At 37.9% G+C, this 26,015-nt stretch overlaps 2 protein-coding genes and 2 long non-coding RNA genes across 5 annotated transcripts in view; 2 read left to right on the top strand and 2 right to left on the bottom strand.

Moving 5' to 3' along the window:
• Positions 1 to 26,015, bottom strand: part of LOC124632273 — a 35,231-nt gene that overhangs the window by 3,243 nt on the left and 5,973 nt on the right. For both annotated transcript variants that reach the window (XM_047167048.1, XM_047167049.1), the window contains exons 2-9: positions 24,945 to 25,170; positions 19,887 to 19,995; positions 18,467 to 18,491; positions 18,235 to 18,390; positions 12,513 to 12,657; positions 11,173 to 11,399; positions 10,244 to 10,730; positions 9,645 to 9,839 (exon numbers count right to left, since the gene is read on the bottom strand). In XM_047167048.1, the coding sequence (XP_047023004.1) occupies positions 9,645 to 9,839; positions 10,244 to 10,730; positions 11,173 to 11,399; positions 12,513 to 12,657; positions 18,235 to 18,390; positions 18,467 to 18,491; positions 19,887 to 19,995; positions 24,945 to 25,163 (1,563 nt within the window). In that variant the 5' untranslated portion in view covers positions 25,164 to 25,170. The remainder of the gene's footprint in view (positions 1 to 9,644; positions 9,840 to 10,243; positions 10,731 to 11,172; positions 11,400 to 12,512; positions 12,658 to 18,234; positions 18,391 to 18,466; positions 18,492 to 19,886; positions 19,996 to 24,944; positions 25,171 to 26,015) is intronic.
• LOC124632276 lies at positions 468 to 25,731 on the top strand. Its single transcript, XR_006984605.1, has 2 exons — positions 468 to 747; positions 24,921 to 25,731. It is a non-coding gene; the product is annotated as an uncharacterized LOC124632276 (long non-coding RNA).
• On the bottom strand, positions 14,267 to 15,047 carry LOC124632275. The gene is made up of 2 exons (XR_006984604.1): positions 14,874 to 15,047; positions 14,267 to 14,357 (listed from the first exon to the last, which is right to left on the bottom strand). It is a non-coding gene; the product is annotated as an uncharacterized LOC124632275 (long non-coding RNA).
• On the top strand, positions 15,077 to 17,143 carry LOC124632274 (putative nuclease HARBI1). The gene is made up of 2 exons (XM_047167050.1): positions 15,077 to 15,630; positions 16,278 to 17,143. Exons 1-2 carry the CDS (start codon positions 15,202 to 15,204, stop codon positions 17,085 to 17,087), a joined length of 1,239 nt encoding a protein of 412 aa, XP_047023006.1. The 5' UTR covers positions 15,077 to 15,201; the 3' UTR covers positions 17,088 to 17,143.

Genomic DNA, 26,015 nt, shown 5'->3' with positions numbered 1-26,015 from the left:
TAGTTCATTAAGTACTACTTTTCATTTTTCTTCTGTGATTTAATATCCGAGAAATTAAAATAAAAGGCAGATAGATACTGCCGCTTTTAACAAAGAATTTCACACATTTGCACTATGGTTATGCTATGGAATAAATAGATAATGAATAAGTCGGTATTATTTTTGGATAGTTGCGCCAAGTAAATATGTATTACAATCCGGAAAATGCCGACTTCGGAAAAGATGAATGACTTATTTACGTCGTCGCATTAGCCAAGTGTTACCTGACCGAACCCCAAGTGGCGTCGATGCCAGGTAGACATAATCTGTACTGAAGGATACGTAATCACGCGAACGATAACGTGCTTCGCCAAGAGTGAAGGTTGTTAGGCCATTGATACCGATACAATAATATTAGTTTAATTAAACACTAATAATGATTCATGTATGAGGCACTCCCTTAATTTACCTATAAGTGGTGTTAATCACAAGCATTAAGTTGTCATATTTTCAGATAAGGATTGATAATATTATTTCTTGTTCTCTATTTCACAATTACAGTTGTACTAAATCCTTTCATTCAATACTTAGACATCCACATACATATTTAGCTTTATATTTAGCATAGACATTATTTAGGTGTTCCATACTTGGTGCTACAAGATTTAACACAATCATCATACCATTTGTTTCTCAGATACTGAGATAACCTTGCGTATTTTATGGGATTCGGACAACATAGACTAACGGCAAAAAAATCTGATGTAAGTACACTTAAGTATCTACTCATGATATTATATGTACATACATACTGTCAGAATATGTATTAGCCTTAAGAATAGCCTCGGAATGCCTGTCTAACTATTTCTCGGCTAAGATTAATATGTTTTAAGTATAAAAACACTGCATATATTTCCGTTGTTTAATTAGGGAAATGAAATTTTAGCGGATTTAGGTACATTTACTTCATTTTAATTTAACTACTTTGAAAAATAAAAAAATACGTAACTACAGTAAGTCCCACGGCAAAATGGTATTTTTATAGGTACAGGTAATCAAAATAGTTGCATAAACAGATGAAAACAAATAAAAATGAGTTAAGGTAACACGGAATAATCAGTCACGTGGGAAAGCAAAGATTGTACATAAACAGAAGCAAATTATATCACCTGTAAATAAATTATCTACAGATGTAATACTTATTGCTGTTATTCGCATAATAACAGTAATATGCTCATGTAATATTTGATAGTAAATCTTTTGATTATAAGTACTGCACCTAAGCCTCATCCGTGCACGATGAGATCATCTAATGATAACTGTGAGGATAATTGCCCATAATGTTATGGAAATACCTAGCAATGTAGGTACAAGCATGCATGTTATACAGATCTTATGTTTTGACTGCGTGTGCTCTAGCGGCCTTCTCGTTAGTTTTTAATTTAAGTGCATCCTCTGAACATAATAGTGAAGGTATACCTGTGTATAAGTACTTCTAAATTATACCTCTCGGGTTATGAATTAGTCTAATCAGCTTTACCAAGAAATATGGATGGTTCATTTGTTCATTTCAAACAATTTTGTTATCGATTTATTGATCAGGTAATTACTTAGTTGAGAATAGTTAGCAAAGATTCCTAGGTAATTAGTTAACATTATGTTATAACATTTAAGACATTCTGTCGTAATTTAATTTCTTGGTTTTGACAAGTCTCAGTCAGTAGATACCAAGGTACTTTACTAAAAATGATGAATGAATGTAGTACCTACATACATAGGTAAGAAGGTACTGAAATATAAGCATCCTTCTGCACCCATCAAAAGAAAATGCGCAATGTTGAAAAAGAAAACAATATAAAGTATTTAAGGTTTTACGATATCAAACAACACTACCCAATACATAGATGTTTGGGGACGAGATAATATCATCAGCAATCAAAACTCGTTATCGATACTTAGCAATCAGTCAATTCGGAGAGAGATAACTCCTAAAAACATGTTCGCCGTAATCGTCACTATGGCAATCTCGATATTTCATATCAACCTGCCTATGTTTTGCTCTGTGAACACTTTTTGCGACTGTTGATATTTTGAGAGCCATGACGTCATAGAGCGCGGCTAAGGAAAATCGAGAAAAAATGTGAACACTACAAAAATGCAATATTTTAAGGGCAATTCAAGAATTCATCATTGTTATCATGAAAAAACATTATTAATACATTATAACTCGTTAAAGAAGGTTCAAATTTGTAGCTAGGTAGGTACCTATAGATGTAGTTACTTATTTTGTTTCGCTCTAATAATATTAAAACATTATCCACACTCAACTTACTTCATAGCACTGTATAATGACCAAGGGTTTCGATTTACTGACGTTCTTCATTTTCTCCGTAGTCGCTTATGCAAAAACAATTTAAATAACAAAAAAAATCACCACATCACACTTATTTCAAATGTTCACTGTAGAATAACATAGGAATTCATTTTACTGATATTACAATTAGTATTCGAATATAGCGTGAAAATCACGAAAATAATGATTATAGAGCGCGTCAAGGTCGCACACATATATTTTCCCCGTAGCATGGAAAATCGCAGGAAAATGTATTGCGAGTTGTGATCGCGGATGTGTGGCGCGCGGCGGCGGAGTGCAGCGAGACTGTGCGACCGAGCAGCAATCACACGGACGGCGATGGCGTGTGCCCTCGCCGACCGCTTACTCACTGCCGTTATCAGTGCAAACTGAATCCAGCGAAACAGCGGCCGAGCCGTCTCGGACGCCTCCGACAATACCTGCCTATGAATACTTTTACCATAAAAAACACCTTATCAACCAGCAGCAACGCAAGCCGTTTGTCTAGTTTCTAAGTGCAGTAATCATTTGTACCTTGTTCTGAGACGCGATCATTAGACCAAATCATCGAAGTTAACGATGGCCGTAGAACCGAGACTAATTTGAATATTTTGCTGTTATTAACATTTTTGTTTTGTTACGTAGACCTTGGCTTGTTCGGTGATTGGATTAACGTAGAAACTACCAAGTCGATTTTCGATTTGACGATGGAACACGGACAATTATTGATTTCGATCATTTATACCCATGTCCATCGCGTGCAAGCGGATGGGTATTTGGTCAACAACACACCTTGTATAAGAAAGTCTATAAAACCAAGACGATTTTCATCACAGCTGCACCTAACTATTGTCCGTGTAATTAGATAAGCACGAAATATCTCCAGATCACCCGAGTCTTACAACAAAAGCTATTGTCGTGTTATCAAGATCGAAACGTAATGTGACTAAGACTGGCTTTAAGACATCCACCTATCTAGTTAACTATTTCTTCACATTATTTTCAAGTATTTAATTGAATAGCGGTAACAAATATAGAGCAAAAATCATATAAAAATAATCCAATCTTGGGGCTGACTGGAGAAAATGATCGATATAAATGCATTAGGTACCTAGGTACTAGTGTCATCATCTCCCGAGCCTTTTCTCAACTAAGTATGTTGGGATTAAACCCAGTTACCTGGCCAACCCAATACCACATGATAAGACTGATTGTCAGACTTACTGGCTTCTGACTACCCCTAACGTTAGTTTACCTTGCCCTCCGAAACACAGTAATTGGTGTCCATGATATACCTGGAATCGGACCCATAGACTCATACTTGGTTGGTTCTATACCCAATAGGCCGCCACGACCTTTTGCATTAGGCACTAGTGTGTACTAGTACTCTCAAAATAATTATGTAGTTGACAACTTAATATTTTGAACACAAATTAACTGATCACTGGATGCTGTCGTGTGTTTTGTATGGAGCACTTTATAAAAAATTGAATGCTCCAATAACTATTTAAAGTTTACGTAATCACGTAGTAACAAATGATTCGTGCCGAAGTGACCCAATTAATTTCGTAAGGCAATTGTCTCGAAAATTAATGTTACATAAGCTAGATAACTTTATACAAAGAATAAATTGCGTGGCTAGTGAGAACTTTTTACCAAAACAAGGTAAAGTATGCGTTAATTAATCATAATATAATACAAACGATTTTTTTGCTTGTATTTGTCTCTTGCTTCTGTAGGAAATATATTTTTTCGCTTTCCAAAAGTCCGGGAATATGTAGGTATATAGCCCCGTGCGCATGGCAAAAATTAATGATACACCCAGTTGAAAAATGTTAGTTAAAATCTACAAGCTGTTGATTTGCATCCGTGCCATATTCAAGGAGGTAATTATGCTAATGATTCTCGACCCAAATCAATAAAAAAATTGGTACGTAATTTTTTTTCTTTATTTTTTTTTCGGAATTCCGTAAATGTCATCTAGCCTTATTTAAACTTGGTGCGTATGTTACTGGCGTTAAAACCGTGCTGCACCCTCACACAAACGCAAACACAAAGCATGCGCAACGATCACTCATAAATTTCATTCATAAAATTGGATTACTTCGGAAATACCACGACATTACAATGACAAAAAAAGCAGTGCATATTAGTTATTTCCCATCTACTGTAATTCCAATGGATTATTTACGTATTGTATGTCCTCCTCCTAAGCTATGGCACAAATGCAAATCAACACCTTGTATAATACATAAATATTTATTTATACAATAAAAGTACACGTAAAAGTAAACGTATTTCCATGCATACATGGGTCGTCTGTTATAGTAAGCTCTATAACAGGAAAGACTAAATTTATGTATTAAATACATTACATACTTAAATATTTCAGTGAAATTACTTAACTCACTCTTTGCGAAACAGGTGTTATATTTTATGGCTTTCATATTTCCCTTCAACGATCTGTTATATTAACTGCTGTCGATAATGGACTCTTTACGTAGAAATAATATACTAGTATGTATTAACTACATTAGTGGAGTTATGCGGTATACCTGGACGGCTTAATGAACTGGCTGGTTAATACTTTAAGAAAAGTTGGATACCTAAGATTTTGAGTATTTTTGTGAACCCTTACCTAAAGAAATGGGATTCAAGAAATTCACTACTCACCTTTTTATGACAGTCTATCAAAACCATAAATATTTCTTTATAGTTAATATATACTTCCCTGCCGATTTCGGCTATGATGACTGCTTTCAGTTATCATTGAGAGAAGAACTAGGATGATCAGCTCTTCTATGCGCCCTTTGATGGCTGCAGTACCCTATTTTATGTGTAAACGTGCGCGAGCATTGGCTGCACGTTAGGATACCGTCCACGTAGTTATAATGAATGGCTACTGGTGTTTTAGCCTTAAGAGCATCACGCTTCGCATCCAGTGCGGATTTCCTTTGCTCTTCGAAATCTTTGATCGCATTTTTAAGTAGGCCTCTCCATTCAGGGCGGCAAATGGCTTTTGTCTCCCAGTTCTGAGGATCAATGTTGCACCTTTTCATGTGTCTTTTCTGAACATCCTTGAAGCGTAAGAACTGGCCACCTTGTTTCCGTCTGCCGTTCTGGAGTTCAGAAAAGAAGATGCGCTTGGCCACCCTATCATCATCCATGCGTAAAACATGACCGCACCATCTGAGCTGTCGCCGCATCAGGTACGCTTCTATGCCGCAGACATTCGCGCGTCGTAGCACTTCGGTATTTCTAATCCGATCCGACCATTTGATTTTCAGAATGTCTCTTATGCACTTTAGATGAAATCGGTCCAGCGCCCGTATATGTTTCCGATAGAGGACCCATGTTTCAGCCGAGTATAAAAGATTTGGGAGGACTATGGCCTTGTAAACGGAGATTTTTGTCGAAAGCTTCAAATCATGTGTGTGTAAGACCTTGGCTCGTAATTTACCGAAAGCAGCTGATGCAGCGCCAATGCGATGGTTTATTTCGGTATCAAGGTCACACTTGGATGTAATTGTGCTGCCCAGATATTTGAAGGTATTCACTTGCTTCAGCTCAGTATCGCCAATGTTTACCTTGACAGGTTCTGTAACTCCTTGAGAGTCGCTTGCCATTACCTCAGTTTTCTTAACACTGATTTTTAGACCGAAACGACAACAGACTCCCTGAAGGTTAGTCATCAGGTTCTGGAGCTCTTGTGCAGAGTTGGTAACAAAACACAGATCATCAGCGTACATGATCTCCGTTATAAGAGCATGAGATACTTTAGTATATGCTTTTAATCTGGCCAGGTTGAAAAGTCCCCCATCAGTCCTGAAACGTATTTTGATTCCAGCAGAAGTTTGTTTGACCGCTTCACTGACAACGACAGAAAAGTAGAGAGCAAACAGTGTTGGCGCAAGCACACAACCTTGTTTGACCCCACAGGTGACAGGAAAGAACTCTGACTGGTCACCATTATAGGTAACACAGCAGGTCATCTCGTCGTGCAGAAGGCGAATCATTCTCACAAACTTCTCAGGACAACCTAATTTTGCCAGTAAAGTCCAGAGGGCTTCCCTCGGCACGCAGTCAAAAGCTTTTTCTAAGTCCACGAAGCACATACACAAAGGTTGGCCTTGTTCTCGGCTTTTTTCCTGGAGTTGCCTGATGGAAAAGATGGCTTCACCGGTGCCCCTGTTAGGTCGAAACCCAAACTGAGTTTCTGGCAATATGGCTTCGGAGACTGGTAAAAGCCGGTTGAGAAGAACTCTGGCAAATATCTTCCCAGGGACAGAGAGGAGCGATATACCCCGGTAGGAGTTGCAGTCGGAACGGTCTCCTTTGTTTTTATACAGTGTCTGTATACGGGATATTTTAAATTCAGGTGGTATTGTTTCGTCGTTCCAAATGCGATCAAAATTTGCCAGATGTAAGTATGAAGTTGCTCCCCTCCGTATTTCAGCAGTTCTCCGGCGATGTTGTCAACGCCAACTGCTTTTTTATTTTTCTGCTCTTTGATGGCTTGAACAACTTCAGCAAAAGTTAGTGGTTCAGCAAGCGACTCATTCGGCGGCAGAGGATGGATACGCCTTATATGCTCAAGATCTGCTGATCGATCTACATTGAGCAGGTGATTAAAGTGCTCTGCCCAACGATCAAGTATATCCTGCTTAGCAGTGAGCTTTTGGGAACCATCTAGGGATCTTAACGGAGTGCAGTTTTTTATGGAAACGCCAATCAACTTACGCATTTCTTCATAGAAAGCGCCTAGTTGGTGGGTATCTGCAAGCCACTGTATCTTTTTTGCCTTTTCAAGCCACCATCTATCTTTCATCTTCCTCGTTAATTTCCTTAAGGAATCACCACTACTTCGGACTTCTTGACTGGATTTATGATTTCCTTCATTACGCTTTATGAGTGCACGATGCTGTTTGAATGCTTCAGTTAGGGCCCTATCATACTGGTCAAACCAGTCCTCGTTGTTTCGTTTTTTGTATCCTATGGTTTCCGTAGCCACAGTCAGTACGGTGGATGAGATCTGTTTCCATTTTGATATTAAGTCACCTTGCTGGGCATCAAACACATCTAGCGCATCTGTTAGGCCTTTCTGGTATTTTTCTTGAAGATCTTTACAATCCAGTCGATCTAAGTTGAGAGATATTGGTTTAGCCCTGCAGGGTCTTCGTGGTTCACGAAGGCGGAGTCTCAACTTAGTTACCAAAAGCCTGTGGTCTGTCCAGCAGTGCGCGCCACGCATAACGCGTGTGATATGCACCTGGGAGATGTCCCTTCGTCGCGTTATCGCGTAATCGAGGAGGTGCCAGTGTTTAGAACGCGGGTGCATCCAGGTGGTTTTGAATTTGTCGCGAAGCCTAAACAGAGTGTTTGTGATGGTGAGGTCGAATTGGGCACAGAGTGTGAGTAGTAATTGTCCGTTACTATTCATATTGCCCACACCATTATTTCCAATCACGCCCGGCCACGACTCAGAATCTCTGCCAACCCTCGCGTTGAAATCGCCTAGCAGCAGTATTTGTTCGCTTGAACGTATGCTGGTAAGGCATTGGCAAAGTTCTTCATAAAACTGATCTTTGACACTGTCCTCGTTACTCATTGTTGGTGCGTATACGCTTATCACATTCAGGTAGTTGTCGTTTGGTAGGTGAAGGCGTAATGTGATAATGCGGTCCGAGATGTATTGTGGACATTCTGGCAGCTTTTTTACGATGGTGGATTTGAGTGCAAACCCTACGCCAGCTAACCTTCGTTCACTTTGGGGTCTTCCTTTCCAGAAGAATGTATAACCACCGCCGATTTCCTCAAGTTCGCCTTGGTCAGCTAAGCGTGTTTCGCTTAAAGCTGCCACGTCTACATTGTATCGAGCAAGTTCACGTGCTACGACAGCAGTTTTACGCTCCGGGCAAAGGTTTCCGTCATTATCGATTAATGTACGCACGTTCCATGCGCCAAATGTCATAAATGATGTTTTTATCTTATTTTTCTTGTTACGTCGACCGCGAGTAATGGGGTGCCTAAGCAGCCGCGGTTGCTACTCCCCCAATTTGACGGGACAAGCATTTTTTAGGACACCTTTTCTAGCCCCCTCCCCGGCTGAGCGGGGGAAGCAGTGCCTCCCTAAATAGGGCTGCTTCATCACCTAAGGTGCTGCCCAATCCACACTGTTGTCCCAAGTGCAGTGCAGAAACGACCACTTTCCTTAGGCTGCCATACGTGCAGGCTTCAGACAAAGCCGGGTGTGCACCACCACCCAACCTCTCTACTTCAGCCCATCGCCGCAGGTCTTTTATCAGGATCCAGTAACCAGAAGCAGTCAGTTGCGCGTGAAATATTTAAGTGCGTAAGTGTTTGCGCAGACACAGACGCACTCTCTCGTCCTCCACCCTCTATTCCCAGTGGAACGGAGAGCCGCCACGACTGAAGAAGGTTTCGGATGCAGTGAATGGCCGACGAGCACTTTTGACCTCTGTCGTCGCCCTAAGCCTATCACAAGACTTCACTGCCCCGCCGAATCCGCCACTACCGGTTGCCTATCAGCGTTGGTGTGCCATCTTCGCCGGGGCAGATTCTACGTATAAAGCGGGAGGTATCCGCAGCACTACTACTAAAATAAGTGATAGTTAATAAGTGTTAAGTGACTGCCTCTTATTTGAGTTATGTTGTGCTCGTATGATTCAGATAAATATTTGTTTTTGTATTCATAGACTCATAGTACCTATTCCTTAGAAAGTTGTAGAATCGAAAGAGAGAAAGAAATTTTAAAAAGGAACGCGAATCACTATCAGTAGTTTACACGTATAAAAAGTTTATTAATAGGTCCGAGTATAACAATCATTAAGGAAATGGAAGTCTGAACCAAGGAAAGATTTGGAGCGGGGGATTCCAAAAATATTCATGGAAATTCCTAATGGCGACTGACGATAGCCTTTTTATTTTTCTCAGCCTTTTCGTGGAGACCTTCTGTTTATTACCTACATATAAAAATAGCCCGAATACAAGAAACATGTTAGATGTTATGTTAGGTTAGCAGCCTAGCGTGCAGAGGAACGATTAACAAGAAAACAAGGAAAATATGATACGTCCCATCTATCTAATATTGATTAGAAAATATGTCCAATCGACATATTTCCAATGATAGCTATCAAAACGTAAAAATAATTAAATTCTTAGAACTTTACATTAATTTAGCAAATCAGATTAACAAATGTTTAATTAATTATGATTTCATCATATGCGATAAGCGAATTGTTGCATTAATTTACGGATCTTCCGCCTCTTAATAAATTAAATATGTACTTACCAATGATTCATCTTCGTTGTTTTGTGTGTTTTTTTCATTGTTTTCTATACTTGCAAACATTTTTCTGTGGACTTTTTTGAATTCATCCATTAAGGCATCGTGCTGCTTCTTCTTATCGTCTGCAGGCTTTGGTGGCGGTGGCTTCTTAGCGGGAGGTGGTGGAGCGTTACAATCAGGATTTGATTTTTTCTTGTTCTGGAGATAGGTAATTTCATAATAACGTATATGGCAACAAAAGATCTTTGTTTTATGTTAAACTTAAACTGATACTAAAATGAATTAATTCGATAATAGAAAATGCTTATTCATTGCGGTTCAGGAAGTGTTTTCTTTTGCAATGTGTTACAGTTTTTTGCTGTCAGTTAATTCATTTTAAGAATACAATGTTGCTTCTATATACTTAATTTATTTTTGTTATTTCAAGGTTAGCTTTAGATTTGATGCAAGGTAACGCAAATCTAATCAAAATAATTTCTGACATTATCTCAATTTTCAGTTTCAGTGTTATCAGTTATTCACGGAAGAGAAAGTAAAAGAGATGACATGTTTAATGCGCATGTTCGCCATTTTATCATAGTGATATCACCCTGCATACTTACCATCATACGTCGTTGTATTTCCTCGGCGATGGCACTTGATAACGTAGCTGAACTAGACAAACTGACAGAATCCGAATTACAATCGTTTTTTAAAGGTGGTGGATAGCTGCATGCATTTTTTCCGCACGTCGTCGTACTAGTATGATGCACTTCCACTACTATGGTTTTTTTGTCGTTGTCTCGATTTGTATGATTTGCAGTGAATGCATTTTTCCTAGGGGACTGGTTGTCGTAACTACATTGTATTGTAGCACCGTCTTCGGTTAAATTGATTATAGTTCTATTCGATGGGCTAGTGACGTATTCTTTCTTATTTTTGGATCGCAAATTACTTTTATTTTCATACGAATGAGGATTGTTCGGAATACTAGGACAGTCATAATCGGGTTCTATGTCAGAGGGCGCATCAAAGTTATGTATGTCATCGTTCTTCCAATCGAAATCTAAGCTATCCCATGTTCTTCTTTTCAGTCGGTTCATCGTTAATCTGGAACAAAATAAAGTTGCATTAGATTTTATCACTTTTTGATATTATGCTTAGCCTTTTCCCAGTGAAGTAGGCTTCCAGTCGAACTGCATGGAGCTGAGTATCTCCTCAATCCAGTTATATACGATACCCTTTGAAAGACTGGTTGTCTTTCTGGCTTCTATTTAACCTTAACGACTGCCAAAGATGTTCACATGACAGCCGGGATCCACCAATTTATTGTGCCCCCGAAACACGGAAGAACACAGAATGGTCATCCATCCATAAACCGACGCCGGCGGTCCTCATGACAAGATGGTCATCCATACACAAACTTACGGACGGACCTAATAATGAATCGATCAGCGATTTAACCACGAGTTTTATCTACATCAAATTTTAAAAGCCGGTTTTGGGGTAGGAGACTTTGAGTACGTATAGTCTTAATGATTGCAATCCTCACCTATCTGCGCGGTCAGCAGCCTCCTCAGCGACGCTAGCGAGGCGCCTGCGCAGCGCGGCCGGTGGTGCCAGTGGCACGTGCGGCGCAGTGGGCGCGGGGCTGCGCTCCCCGGCAGCTGACGACGCTGAGCTGTTGTACCCCGAGCTCTCGGGAGACACGAGGTCAGTGCCTGCACCCTCCCTTACAACCAGCTCGAGTCGGCCTGTCGCTTTCATTGCTGATATTGCCTGCGAACAATATGTATGTAAAATTTTATTTGGAAACCTTGTCATGATAAGGATAATTGTTTTTTTTTTTTTAATAAATTGCGTCATCATTTGAAGATCATTTTCCTAAGTGTTTAATGGTCCGGTTATAGTCATGCTTTATGGTCATGATAAGGATAATTGTTTTTTTTTTTTAATAAATTGCGTCATCATTTGAAGATCCTTTTCCTAAGTGTTTAATGATCCGGTTATAGTCATGCTTTATGGTAATAGTGATGCTCAATATATCACGTAGTGATACGTGTTCTACGTAGAAGAAATGACTATATCTAAGGTACAACACTATCTGTTTCTGGGTCACAATTTAGGTACCACTTGGTTAGAGCTTCCTTATCGGATATCCTAATTTTTACAGCTCGTTATGACGGTCAGACATATAAATTAAAGAGTCAGCCAGGATCAAAGCCTTCTCGTAAAATATGAAATACTTCCTGCCTGATGCAATAGAGTCAAATTAACAGATTACAGGAGAAGCCTAAGATTGATTGCTTCACCCGTTCAGCTATTTAGAGAGTTTTGTTGAAAGAAGAGTGTTATAAAAAATATAAAAAAACTATAAATGTAATAATGTAACTAAATCTATACGTCCATGTAAGGCAACACTACCGAGAAAGTAAAACGCGAAAGTGTAAGTATTACATCAGCATACAGTCACACTTGTAATGAGTTTTTTTACGACTTCAAATACAATAAACCTTGCAGTATTTAATGGAATATACTTCCCTAATTTTATCGTTGAGTGGTTCGAAATAGAAAAACTACACGCGTTTTTCTCCTTCGCAACAAGGATACCTACTACTTAGTGATCATATAGTAGTCTGGTCCTCATATCTTGCTGATTCCTACTGCTTCTGCTAAGTAAGTTGTAAATTGATCCACGTAGGTGGATATCAAATTCCTTATAAGTACCACCATATCTATCTTCTAAGATTAATTAGACTATGGATTTTGCTTTCGCATTTGCCTAGATTAGCCCAGGTTTTCAGTGGCCCGTTCTAATCGTTTAATTATACATTTTCAGTTTAATGTCATTTGTATGCTATTGTTTTGACCAACAACCGCGAAAATAATTACCTGGTTGAAGGTAACATTGGAGAAATCCAAGCCGTTACACGATAAGATCTGATCGCCGGGCCGAAGCCCTGCCTCGCGTGCAATACCGCCTTCCCGCACGAACTGCACAAATATGCCCGGCTTCCACTCCGGACCTTTGCAAATTCTGAAACAAATTGATTGGACTGTTAATGTCTAATATTAGTAATGCAATTTAATAGCGAGAAACCTAGCAATCTGCGTTAAAATGGCAATCTATCCGTTTGACTGAAATCGGAGCTGTTGTCTGTAATTATAAGCCCTTAACCCAACCAACAATTTTGCCCTATAACCAAACCTTATATCTCAAAAAAGCTGGGTGAACGATGTATAAAGGATTCGGTGGTGACTGATTGTTGTGTAAAAGCGTTTGACAACACATTTTGGCTTTATAAGTTTATACAGCAAAAACGACCTATTAAGAATTGATGTAAAGGTTTACTTCACAACATTATATAGCTGTTATAGTCAGGCGTTATAGCAACCTCCATTGTTACTGGTATACAACGATAGAACTTTATAACAGTGTTTACTGTCGCCCTAATGCGCCTGATTTGCGCAATTAAGGTTCGAAACGAACTATAATGTGTCTTTCGTTGTAGTAGAGATGACAACTCAAGAATAGGACGATATTGTGATATTGAGACATTTTAGATCGTCGTTACAGTACATAGTACTATAGTGGGCACAAAAAGTCTACAACAGAGTGATTTGGTGATATAGCTGAGTTTCAAATTATATTTATGTAGCTTAATTGCCATATATAAGGTTGTTAACGCTCGTTATAGTTGTAGTGATAAACTTATCACAAAGACACTTTTTTAGAAGAGTATTGTTTTTTTATAACTATTATAGTCCCTCTATTACACAATAGTAGTATAACGGAGCTCTTATCTCTTTTAAAACATTATTACTGTGTATAAAAGCAGGCTAGCAATTCTTTTAAATGCTAATTCAGTTTCGTAAAGGCACTTCTATCGCTCTTCTACAACAATATTGACGTTTTGATGCAGCGTAATTAATGCGACAACCAATATTTTTTGAAGACCCAATTATAGAAAATGGTTCCGTACAAAATATAGTTCACGTCAATGAAGAAATGGAGAATTATTCAAATGGTTACAATGATTCTAGATGTGACAGTTTTTCAGGTCAGGCAAGTACCAATGCAACTTTTCTAAGTTTATATGCACTTTCTAAGTATATCTTGGACACCAAAATGGCTGATAAAAAAGGTGAAGGAAAACATCTTGAGGAAACCTGGACTATAAAGTCTGAAATCACCAACCGAAAACATCAAGTGGTGATTAATGCTCAATCCTTCTCCGTGTATGAGGAGGCCTGTGCCCAGCAGTGGGACAGTAGTGAGTGAGGCGGCGCGAGGCGCAGTGTGGGAAACAAAATTAATCGGATGGAGACATGTAGGTACGTAGGTTTAATGCTTGTCTTGCTATGTAAACTTCAAAACAACGTAATTAATAAGAGATATTTATTTTTTCTATAAAACGAAAAGTTTCAGCCCATAGGTAGAATAATTAATCACAATAATAACATTCATCAGGGATGTAGTGGTCATAAATAGACATAATACCGCAGCCCCGACACCAGAAGAAAATGAAGCTTGGTAAAGATATCATATATTTTTTGCGCATGATGAAGTGCCTTGGTAAAGATGAATTGGTATGTAAACCACAGTTAACACAATTCTTATTTAACACAAAATGTGTAATTTCCCACGGCCATTCCACTTCTGCAAGTAGCTTGAAATCGTCACGAGTCAAAAACTTATCGATGTCTATAATGACTACCATTTTGCAGAACATTACACTGAAAAAGAAAAAAAAACAACACTATATTGACAACCTTTGGGGGAGGCCTTTGCCCAGCAGTGGGACAACACAAGCTAATTTAAAAAAAAATTGACAACCTCACAGTATTAAATAATAACGAAAAAGTATAACTCTGACGTCGTAGTACCTGCAGCTGTATAGTATAAACCCATATTTTCTGACGTGGTATTTTTATAAGTTTAATAAAAAGTATTCATCACATTATGGAATAAAGACAAAAAACAAAACAAAGAAACAAGCTCAAAAGGAACCCTAATTTCATGTAATGGTGGTTGTAATATCTATGATAACGAGTACTATAATAGAGTTTAGGAAGCTGGAAGTATGTTTATGACTTAAAATTCGTAATTGTTTTAGTTAAAGCTCATTAATTCGAAGGGGGCATTCAAATATTGTCGTAAACCCATACATAGTTTATCAGTAAAATTACAGGCGCACGTCATTTTCCCCGTAAGAGACGAATAATTCGATTACAAAATAATATCTAACTTACCACGGTCTCCTCGTCTCTTCTGATTTATCTTTTATTTCTCTTCTAAATAAAACACTGAGCCACTGCAGCAGAGTGAACGAATGTAAAATGAATGAATGATGAATATTGTAATGGATTCATGAACTCTTCTACAGTTCTTAAAAAGTGTTTAGTAGTGTTGCGGTGGCTTGTATGTCACCAAATATAGAGATTGCGTTACTGTTAAGCGGGGAATTCACTAGACGGGCATGTCCGCGGGCAGTCTGTCCGGGCATGCCTTTCGACGCAATACACTTCACAGACTCTTCAGTTTGTTTTAGAACGGCTTCGCTATTAGTTGTGTTGCAAGATGGCAATGCAAAGGCGGAAAATTGCAATAGTTACCGGTGCTGCGTTAATATTCTTGGATGAAAAGAAAAGGAAGAGAATTTGGTGCAAAAAATGGTATAAATATAGAAATAAGTACAGCCATATCAATTTGCTCAATGAAATTGAAATTGAAGAACCAGCAGATCTATACAACTACTTACGGATGGATATAGCGTCATTTGAATTTTTACTACAACTTATCGAACCCAAAATTACAAAACAAAATACGAGGATGAGACAGTCAGTGACTGCAAGAGAAAGATTAATTGCTACGCTGAGATATTTAGCTACAGGCAGAACTTATGCAGATATGAAATTCACGTGTGCTATATCGCCACAACTACTAGGTAAAATTATACCGGAAACCTGTAAGGAATTATTTATGGCATTAAAAGATGACTTCATTAAGGTAAGTTATTTATTATTATAAAATACGTAGAGTAAAACTTAACAATTATTATTATTATTGAATTTGAGATATTTATTTAAATTATCAATATCATTTATTGTAACATCATCAATTATATTTAAGTTAGGAACAGACACTTGCTCAGATAATTCTCCTTGGTTTACATATGGTTGACGATTTCGTGGATACAACGTAATTATATTTGGTGGCTGCATAGCAGTTGGTTGGAATCTTGGAACGGGTTGTGGGCCTGAATACGACGATATATTTTGAGGTTGAACTACGGGTTGAACAGTTATCGATGAACCGACATTTAAAAGGCCCATTCTTCCATTAAATAAAATTTCGGAAATCAATTTTTTCGCGATGATGCCTTGTAGCTCTTCCATTTTCTCGAGATCATGGGCTACGCTGTCCCCAAACGCTTGCTCTTTACTCGTATAACGGTTTTGGAGTTCGTTGCTGGCGATATCTAAAAATTTAGCTTTTTTTTGAGCAAGGGTTGTAGTTTCTTTTTTATTTCTTACGGTGGATGTTGACTTTTGAGATGGCGCATCCGATGAATTACTGGGAGTAGGAGGCTCAGTCATCTGAAAATAAAGATATATGTACTTATCTCAATAACTATTTAACTTTCTTTGTTGCAGTTTCCGTCAACTACTGAGGATTGGTTGGAAGTTGCGCGTGGTTTCGCAAATACATGGAATTTCGAACATTGCTTAGGAGCGATGGATGGCAAACACATCGCTATTAAACAACCTCCACATAGTGGTTCTTACTACTTCAATTACAAATCTTATTACAGCATTGTATTATTTGCAGTTGTTAATGCTAATTATGAATATTTATATATTCACACTGGCACAAACGGTAGAGTATCTGATGGAGGCGTAATACAGGAAACAGATTTTTATGACAAATTAGAAAACGGACTGTTAAATTTACCACCCCCGAGTATCCTTAGAAACTCTCAAATTGTTGCCCCATATGTTTTTATAGGAGATGATGCGTTTCAATTGTCTGATCACGTAATGAAACCATACCGCAAAGATATTAATACTCCGAGAAATGAAAGAATTTTTAACTATCGTTTGTGCAGGGCACGGCGAACTGTTGAAAACGCCTTTGGCATAACCGCTTGTAGGTTTCGAGTTTTACTATCCACTATAAGTCTAGAAAACGTGAATAATATTGATTATGTTGTAATGGCTTGTTGTGCTTTGCACAATTTTTTGAGGCGCAATTCTTCTAACTATATGACAATTCAATGCATGGATCACGAAAATCATAATCACACAGTTACTCCTGGAGAATGGCGACAAGAGCAATCACATCAGCTACATGGCTTGTTGAACAGAGGACGCAATTGTGAAGAGAGAGCTAAAGTTATAAGAAAACTGTTTACAGAGTATTATAATAACGAAGGTCAAGTGGCGTTTCAAAGTCAATTTATATAATACATACAATTATACATTATGTTCAAATAAATATAATATAAATTCAACTGTGATAATAATTATGTTTTATTGAAATACCTAACTATCTGTACTAATCTATACTAATATTATAAAGCTGAAGAGTTTGTTTGTTTGTTTGCTTGAACGCGCTAATCTCAGGAACTACTGGTCTGATTTGAAAAATCCTTTCAGTATTAGACGGCCCATTTATCGAGGAAGGCTATAGGCTACTTTTTAACTGGATTCGCGCAGAGGTTCCCGCGGGATGCGGGTGAAACCGCTGGCAGAAGCTAGATATTAAATATGTATCTAAAAATATTAAGTAGGTATGTCGGTACGATACTTACCAATGACTCATCTGTCAAAGAATCAGGCGGAGAGTTTAAGGAAGATATTCCAGCTCGGGCTTCCTCTTGATCAGAAGTGAACTGAAGCAGATTGAAGTACCAAAGAGAAGGTACATAAACCTCGTCTGTTGATGAACCCGTTCTAGTTGATTTACGTATTTTGCGCAATTCACGCCTGTAGGAATTCCTTAGGGATTCTATTTTCTTTTTAACATACGCTAAATCAGCTCCGGGATAAATTTCTTTACATTTTTCAATCAAATGTTGAAAGGCGGTATTACGCATTTCACTATTCATAAATTCCTTGCTTTTTACCTTCCATAAACATGGATAAGTTTTGTATTCAGCTATAAATTCTTCCCAGAACATTTTATTCTCATTAAAACTCATTTTAAATTAAAAATACTCCATAACTCGTCGAAACGATAATAAGCGGACGTCAGTTTGGCTAGCATCGTCATTTCATTTACATCACTGCAACGGGCCCAAATTGTCATGCCTGATATCGTTATAGTTGTACTTTAAGACTGAATGGAGATATAATTGCGCCACTTTCTTTGTAGGTGCACCTTCTTTGGCCTTTTATTTGACCATCGATTAGTTTTTACAAAACGTTCTATGGCCTTCTATACAACTAACTTTTGCTGGTTGGGTAAGGATATATTTATTAGGTACTAATTTTAATTATTAAATTAGTTTATTTTAATACTAAATTCTAATCAGATTTTATGTTCTAAAAGAGAGCCTTTCTTTCTTTCTTTCTTTCTTCTTTCTTTCATCGTTGAAAATAAAATACTGACCCGCAACCCAGCTTGGCTCTGGGAGGCACGAGTATAGATAGTCTCAAGTCCGTCAATCTCTCGTTGTCGTGACATAGAGTCGGCGACGACGACACGTCGGAGCTCAGCGACGCGCGTTCCGACACGAACTGCCATGACAATGGCTCATGTGCCTTGCTGAAATGCGGACAACGTGATCAAACAACTGTACACTTATGCACACAACCAAATTTTCACGGTTAAATATACTTACTCTTTGACAGGAAGCATGCCAACATCTGTAACAAATGAAACATATCGGATGTTGAAAAGAGAAAAGTTAACTACGAGAATGTTAATGCCGCCGTAGCGTCGATATTAGGAAGGGGATTTCAATATGTTCCACAGAGACTAAGTAAAAGCTTTCAATTGTAGTTTTTTATGGTACTGAGTAGGTATGTTGAAACAATATTACCAAGCCGGTCATTTATGAAACGTTTCGGAATTCTCAACAATCGCTGGGCACCGGGCCTCATTTCATCTGTCATAATTCGTTTTACGCAACTCTATCTAATAGATTACGTTCATAGGCACCCGCCCACGCGCTTTCACGACTGTTATAAAATCTCTGCGGCTTCTATCACCGTTACAAGCTCATACGATTTGATTAATTATCATAATTTTATTCACTGAATGTAACTTCGTCAGACAACACACCCACGTGGTGACGATTACTGTCTAGTGCCCAGTACAAGAGTATTTAACTCATATCAGCCATGACGTTCCATGGTGACGTTGAAGACGTGTATGATTAAGAATATTTTATTTCCTTTACTATGGACACTTGAAAACTAGCTATATTTTGGTCCCTATATTTCAAAATATTTGTAACCTATCTACGTGAGTAAATATTGTCGGGATCGTAAAAGGTAGGTATGGAAAGTTTTTCAACAAATGCTACGAACATTAACTAACTAGTCCTTAAATTCCAAAGCTAATTTTAGTGTTTGTAACCAGAAAGATTCCGAAGTCCTTAAATTCCAAATAAAAGGTAACTAAATTAAATCACTTTAAATCAAAATGTAAAAAGGAATCTTTAATAGGTGATAATGGCATTCCTAGGTAATGCAACGCTACACATAGGTCATCAGTTATCCATTATACGAGTATCATAACAGTTCATACCACATCTAGAAATACTTCCTTATATTACAAATGTAGGTCCATTCCAAGAAGTAGAAACAAATAATAAGTTCTGTATTAAATAATATCATGACTTGATGTTACGTAACTCGCACATAATTCAAGTTGGATGCTGCTGTACGTCCTACTGTTACCATTTCTTATCTTATCCGAGTTACCTAACGGCAAAGATTGGATTATTCGGATAAACGAAACAAAAATACATTTTGGACATACGATTGTGTCATATAGATTAAGATATAAAATTCTGTATTAGTCATGAATAACAAGGAAGATTCAGAAGAGTCGATTGTTGTGGTTTACGAGTTGCCGTAACTTTCCTACTTTAGCTAGCTACGAGTACTAAGCTACGTTAAGCTGCTCTGTGCTGACCAAATTATGATGATAGCTCCAGTTTCTTGTCATAACCAGCGTTCTAACCGCATAACAGTAAAGTTATATCATATGATCTGACATAAAGACATATCAAACAAAAGAGCAAGTGCACTCACGTCTAACTTTGATCTTGAGTCGTGACTGCGCGGCGAGGTAGTGCACTAGCTCCGCATGCACAGCGTCGTCCACTCGGTAGCCGTTCACACTCACCACCTGGTCTCCCACCTGCAACCATGGAAATTAACACTTTGGTAACTTTGGAAATAAGTCAATAAAACTATGTTTTCTTTAGGGTAAGCAAAAGAAAAACAAGCAGGTAATGCGCACCAATTTCCACATTGCAACAACAATTTTTGGTTCCAACAAAAAGTTTTCAATAGGTGCCATGTTTTTCGTAAATAGCTAAAATAAATGTCCTCTCAATGCCAGCTGCTTATTTAGGTGCAATAACAAAACGGTAGTCGTGAAAACATAATTTACTCGAACACCGAGAAAATTGTAGCAGGTTCGTAAAGAATTTCTCAGGTGTTGAAACAACAATGGACTAGACATATGTAGTTATTGCTTTGAAGCCGGATTGCGCCATGACGGCGAAGTACACTGGCGGTCCGACAGCGGGTAGCAGCTTGATGCAACGCCACTACTTAGGCACTTAGTGTCTTCAATTAACGTGATATCTTATCAATATAGTGTTCTCATATTCCAAGTTATTTAATGTTGTGGATACAAATTAGTGTAGGTATTCACAACTAAAAATCATAACATCACATGGTTTATCTAATAAATAAATGCATACATAATTAATTTTCAGTCGTAGATACGTACGTATTTTTATGAAAAAAAAATGACCAAGAATGCTTGTCGGAGAAACAACATGAAAATGCAAAAAAAATAAACATTGATGATTACGCAGCTATGCAACTAGGTACCTACTTGTGGTACATGATTTACGACTCAAGAACACCTGCTCAATTACTCCCAACTTGTACAGCACAAAAAGAAGAGCAAGGCCTTACTCGTGATGGTTTTGATGATAAAATTACAAACATTTGCCATTGTTATCCAATTTACTACCTTTGCTAGGAAAACTGGTAATTGACATATCATTTTTATTTATTTGAACTTAAAAAAAATCTACATTTTAATTTATGTAGTAAACCATTGTCTAAAAAGTGAGAATTATTCGCAGTTCCGAGTTTCTAAGCGAACAATTTGTCGTAAGTTGTTATGTAAAATTCGGCTCACAACTCAGGGCCAGAAGCAGTGGCCTACTTTTCTTGGCCGCCAGTTGTACTATGGGATTCCGGGTGATATTCTTATGGAACTTACTTATTGACAAATGTCTAATGGAAAAGTCTAAAGAAACGCTAAACGTGATTTGATTATATTATTGTTAGTATCAATTACGTCTGCCCTCTGCTTATTGAAATTATTTTAAACTAACTTCCGCCGCGGTTACTGCAACATTCCAATATCCACATCCTTAATTTATTGGGATTCAGGATGTTTCATTTTAATACAACCTTATTATGTAATACGTATTTATGATGTAGAGATTTTTACTGTCTTGAATGAATTCATGAATTTTATTATTCCTGAAATACCTACTTAGGTATCATGAATCTTAACGAAATGTCTCCATAATCCGTAACCATAGCAAGCAAAGTTTTCCTACAAAGCTATTGGTTATAAACAAATTATTAACATTGCAATGTAACGATACTCTTATGGGTCAGCTCCAGGACATAGGGTAGAACTTTCGTCAGTTTCCTCACGTAGTTGGCGATGGCGAGCGCAGTCAAAGAAGCCGGACAAGTCGCGCAGTGCCCCACATATCGGACAACTTTCGATCAGACTTTCGTTACACACAAGTCGTCTTTTTTACCAGTGACGCAAAAGAACGCCAGACTCAACGACGCCCGGCGTGGCCCGGCCCTCCCAATGAATTCACTTTCGTTTTGGAATGGGTGTGATTGATGTCTTTTACTTTACTGCTATGGGTGAGCAATAACCTACAGACTTTAACATTTTCGCAAAAACAAACATAGCTGCTTCAGTAACATTTGGCTTATTTACAATCTTAATTTCGGTACTAAATGCCGCTGTGGACCTGGCTACCCTATTAGAGTATACAATAAATAACTGCATCATAAAATATTATTGTTACTTTACTAACGAGTAGGTTAGACACGAAATCAACTGTACCATATAATGTACGTACTGCAAGTGTTATTTGAGTTCAACTGTGTTCATAGACTAATGACGCTACATCTTATGACGCCACATTCGCCTGAACACTATTCACATTGTAAAAGTAATCAAGTGACTCATAGTGTCGATATATTTTCAATACAATAGCTCCTTGTTTACTTTTTACAGCGCGACATAACCTTGTTGATATTTCATCATGAAAAAGAAACATTATTGTTTCACAACTGCTTTTCTGATGTGATCATTTGAGCAACCCTATGAATTTCCACCTTCAATTTTCAAAGTAAAAAGTGATTTTATGAAAACGACGTTTACCTACGTTGCCCGTGAAAATTGACCCCTAGTTAGTTTAAGCGAGACGTGATACATAACTTATAGCAAGTAGGTTTATCTACATGAAAAGGTAACAGATAGTAACTGTTTGACCGTGTGGCCTTTTATGAAGGACTGCATTAACGCTTTTCTATTTTAGCAAACGTTATACAAGAAGTATTTAGTGGAAGAGGCGCACGCGAACGGAAAGCTGTAGAAAGTCGCCGGCCAGAGTAATTGAGTGACTCACGCACTGGACACGTACGCGACCCGCCTCATGGGAACATGGACTATTTACAAATTGTCATATAATTGCTAAGATTAACCACAACCTTCCGGCACTTAGCTTGACACTGAATATAGAAAATAATCCGTTCCAATATAAGTGTAGTCTACAGTTTCTACCATATTATAATTAGTTAAGTTTCAAATCCTGTTGCATGCCTAGTGGCAATTTATGCAGTGTGCACCCAAGTTGTTATAAGAATAATTGGAAGTGGTTACAACATTTCCAACATTACACTCATACCACCAGTTCTTGAAAGAAAAGTCTGGAGTAAAAGCATAAATTAGATAGTCAATAGTGAGTGTGCGCCATCAGTTTTATTGACACGTTTTGTTGACTTGACGTGAGTTTCTCATGTTGTATTAGTGTTTAGCACAAGTCAACGACACCAGATACAGTTCATCTAAGCTGCAATATGTCTGTTCCCTTCTCATATATCTTCGTAATTTCTCAAAACAACTCATTGTGTTATTTAAATAATAGCGGATGTACCTACGTGAATTTTTCGTAACTCTTTTGTCAAGGAAGTGATCGTGTGAAAGTTTTGTAATGTTTGCAAAATATGTGCATTCTTGTTCAATTATAATTCGAGTCGCCAAACTTCTAAGGATTCTTTGTCTATGTCAAAGTATTTGATAGAAAGTAGGATTTCTCGTATCATCTTTGTTTACTTCCAGAGTGAATTGATGGGACTTTCGGAACACGTAAATTCGATAGTGCTATAACAATTAACGTTTAATAACTCCTAACCTTTTCTAATGGACAATGCCATTATAATCAACGACTGATGATTCATATCATAACACATTACAGTGTTGTATAATTATTAATGTTTTGATTTGTAGCTTCATCTGTAGGCCTGTATCTCATATATTTAGTTCATGCGTTTAACTTAGTTGCAGCGTAGGGAACGAGCATGGCGTCCATGCTTGTACCTAAGAACATAGTTACAACAGTAAAACTAATTGCATCATTTAAATTACTTACGTATATGTACATATGTATTTTAAAACGTCGAGACGGAGAACGAAAAAAGTGTAATAGATTTTAAAATAAACAGTCACGAGTTCTTTTCATATCGATGAAGTACAATGATGTCTTTAACTTAACAAAGCGCCATGTAATTTGCTGCATCACCTGTTGTCCGACGCATCAAGTGCGGCTCACGACAACAGAGCAATGAAGTGCTTGACCCACATGCATGAGACAACGAGGTGATCATCATGGTGAATGGACTCACGCATGAGATTAAATTGTACCAAAGATACTAGCAGTGGTTACGTGTGCGCTCGGAAAGAATAGAATGCGTGTTGCGACAGTAGTTCAGCCTCGGATGTGGGTAATTGCACAGAAGCAAGCAGCTTAGTTGGTGGTTTAATTGTGAGCAAAGTTGTTCGCACGCGCCCACCGCGCTGGGACACTCAGGGACCGTGAGAACATGTAATAGGTAACAACTACAAAAAGTGTCAATGGAGATTAAATCTTCCCTTTGCTCATGTAAGAACGAAAGGAACACACGAAACAATGAAATAATATATTGCCTAATAGACAAAGAACTTATAATACTTAGTACAAGAACTCTCTGACACAATGTTTCCACGTATTGAACATTGTGGCATTCCACGTAACCACGGTTACTCGGTTATTTTGTGGATAACAAGCTTTATTATGGTGTTTCAAATGCCATAACTAAAAAATTACTGATATTGCATAAGACGAATTTAATGATCCTTGGATAGTCATTGATGAGTGAAATAGAAAGAACATTACGAAACAGTAAGAATTTCTTTCTATGCTTCGTTGGAGTACCTACCTAATAAAACCAATTGTGAATTACTTGAATTATTACAAATTCGTCTCATCGGAATATGTTTGTATAATAATAGAGAATACCAAGCAAGAGCTCTGAGAATATCTCCCATAGGTTACGCCACTTTTGATGTTGAGCATGAACTATAAACCAACGCATGAACGCAGTTGCACACATCTAATTCATGACGACACTAAAATCTCTCGATTACTCTCAAGATGGAATACTCATGTTCTCAGAGGAGTTATGGCTTTCCGTATTTGTGTAATAGTGAGTACCTATGATAAGTAACTGAACCTTCGTCACTCGATTCTGATGAAGACGGGGATGCAATTTCTTTTTAACCACTTCACTGTCCATGATGCAGACACAATAGTTAAAAAATCGGTGTGTATCACATATGACTCATGGGACAGGGAAGTTATTAATGTTATATTTAAGTAGGTCAGTAGGTAATAAAACTTTTTTGTTGGCGATGTAAATGTTGCAACTGAAATCTCTTCAATTCTAATTGAACTTCCTTTGTTGTAGAAAAAAGCGGTATCTAACACTAACCTTCAATCCCTGGACGTGAGCTTCAGAGTTAAAGTCAACTTTGGATATGAAGAATCCGGTGGCGTACTCTCTGCCGCCCCTGAGCGCGAAGCCGAAGGCAGGCGCGGTTCTGCGCGGGCGCACCAGGCGCACGGCGCGCACGCGTCGGTCTCCCGCCACAGCACCCACTGCCCGGCCAGACCCTGAGGTCGTTGTGGACGCTGTTGATGTCGCGTACATTTTCACCCTGCAAGGAATTATAAAAATACTTGTATGACCACAAACGTTGAAAATAAAATACATAGTAACTATCCAAGAAAGAGGTGCTTCTACGATGATAATGGCTGCAAAGAGGCCTACACTTACACAAAGTAAGATATGCTTTATTTAATATAAAGTAGATAACACTGAAACCACGAAAAACAAATGGTAAGTAATCAAAACTTTATCCCAAAAGTCTTATGTTTTTTACTTGTGAAGTGACGTCCGATGGAGTAGGTACGGAAGAACATGCTGGACATGCTGTGCTGGCACATGATTCCGAAAAAAAATTGAGGACTTGGACTTTAAAAACATCTATTTCCAAGTGTACCATAAGAACTTACTTTACATGGATGATTTATTCATTTTACTTAAAAGTGTTTGAAATCAAAGACAGCGTAAACATTCATAAAACCTTTCTACTCATCACTCTTTACCTAATTCATTGTAAAACTTTTTGTGTCAATGTGCCGTTACAGAACCTCCGCATGTAAATATTCAGATAAATAAACAGATAATTGGTTGAGGCCCACCGCATTATGCAAAATTGTTATTAATTAGTTGGATATTGAATTGGTATGCAAACCCGATCTCAGATACAAACTGGTTTTCTATATTTTCGCTAAATAAGCCCTGGAAACCCTGCTAAGCTTAGTTGTTTACAGTAAACATGTTCGAGTGATTGTTTTATAAATTCACATCACCGAGTATAAGGACTTTTCTCTAGAAATGCAGACAAGGACCGTATAGAGTGGGGATTTCTGGTTGGTTAATGGCAATAGGTTCGCGCCCTATTACATAAACGTAAATAATAACATATGGTGTTGTATA

The sequence above is a fragment of the Helicoverpa zea genome, chromosome 8 (assembly GCF_022581195.2).
Source record: "Helicoverpa zea isolate HzStark_Cry1AcR chromosome 8, ilHelZeax1.1, whole genome shotgun sequence".
Taxonomy (NCBI): Eukaryota; Metazoa; Arthropoda; class Insecta; order Lepidoptera; family Noctuidae; genus Helicoverpa; species Helicoverpa zea.
Note: the sequence above shows the minus strand (reverse complement) of the source record. Positions and strands in the feature narration are given on the sequence as shown.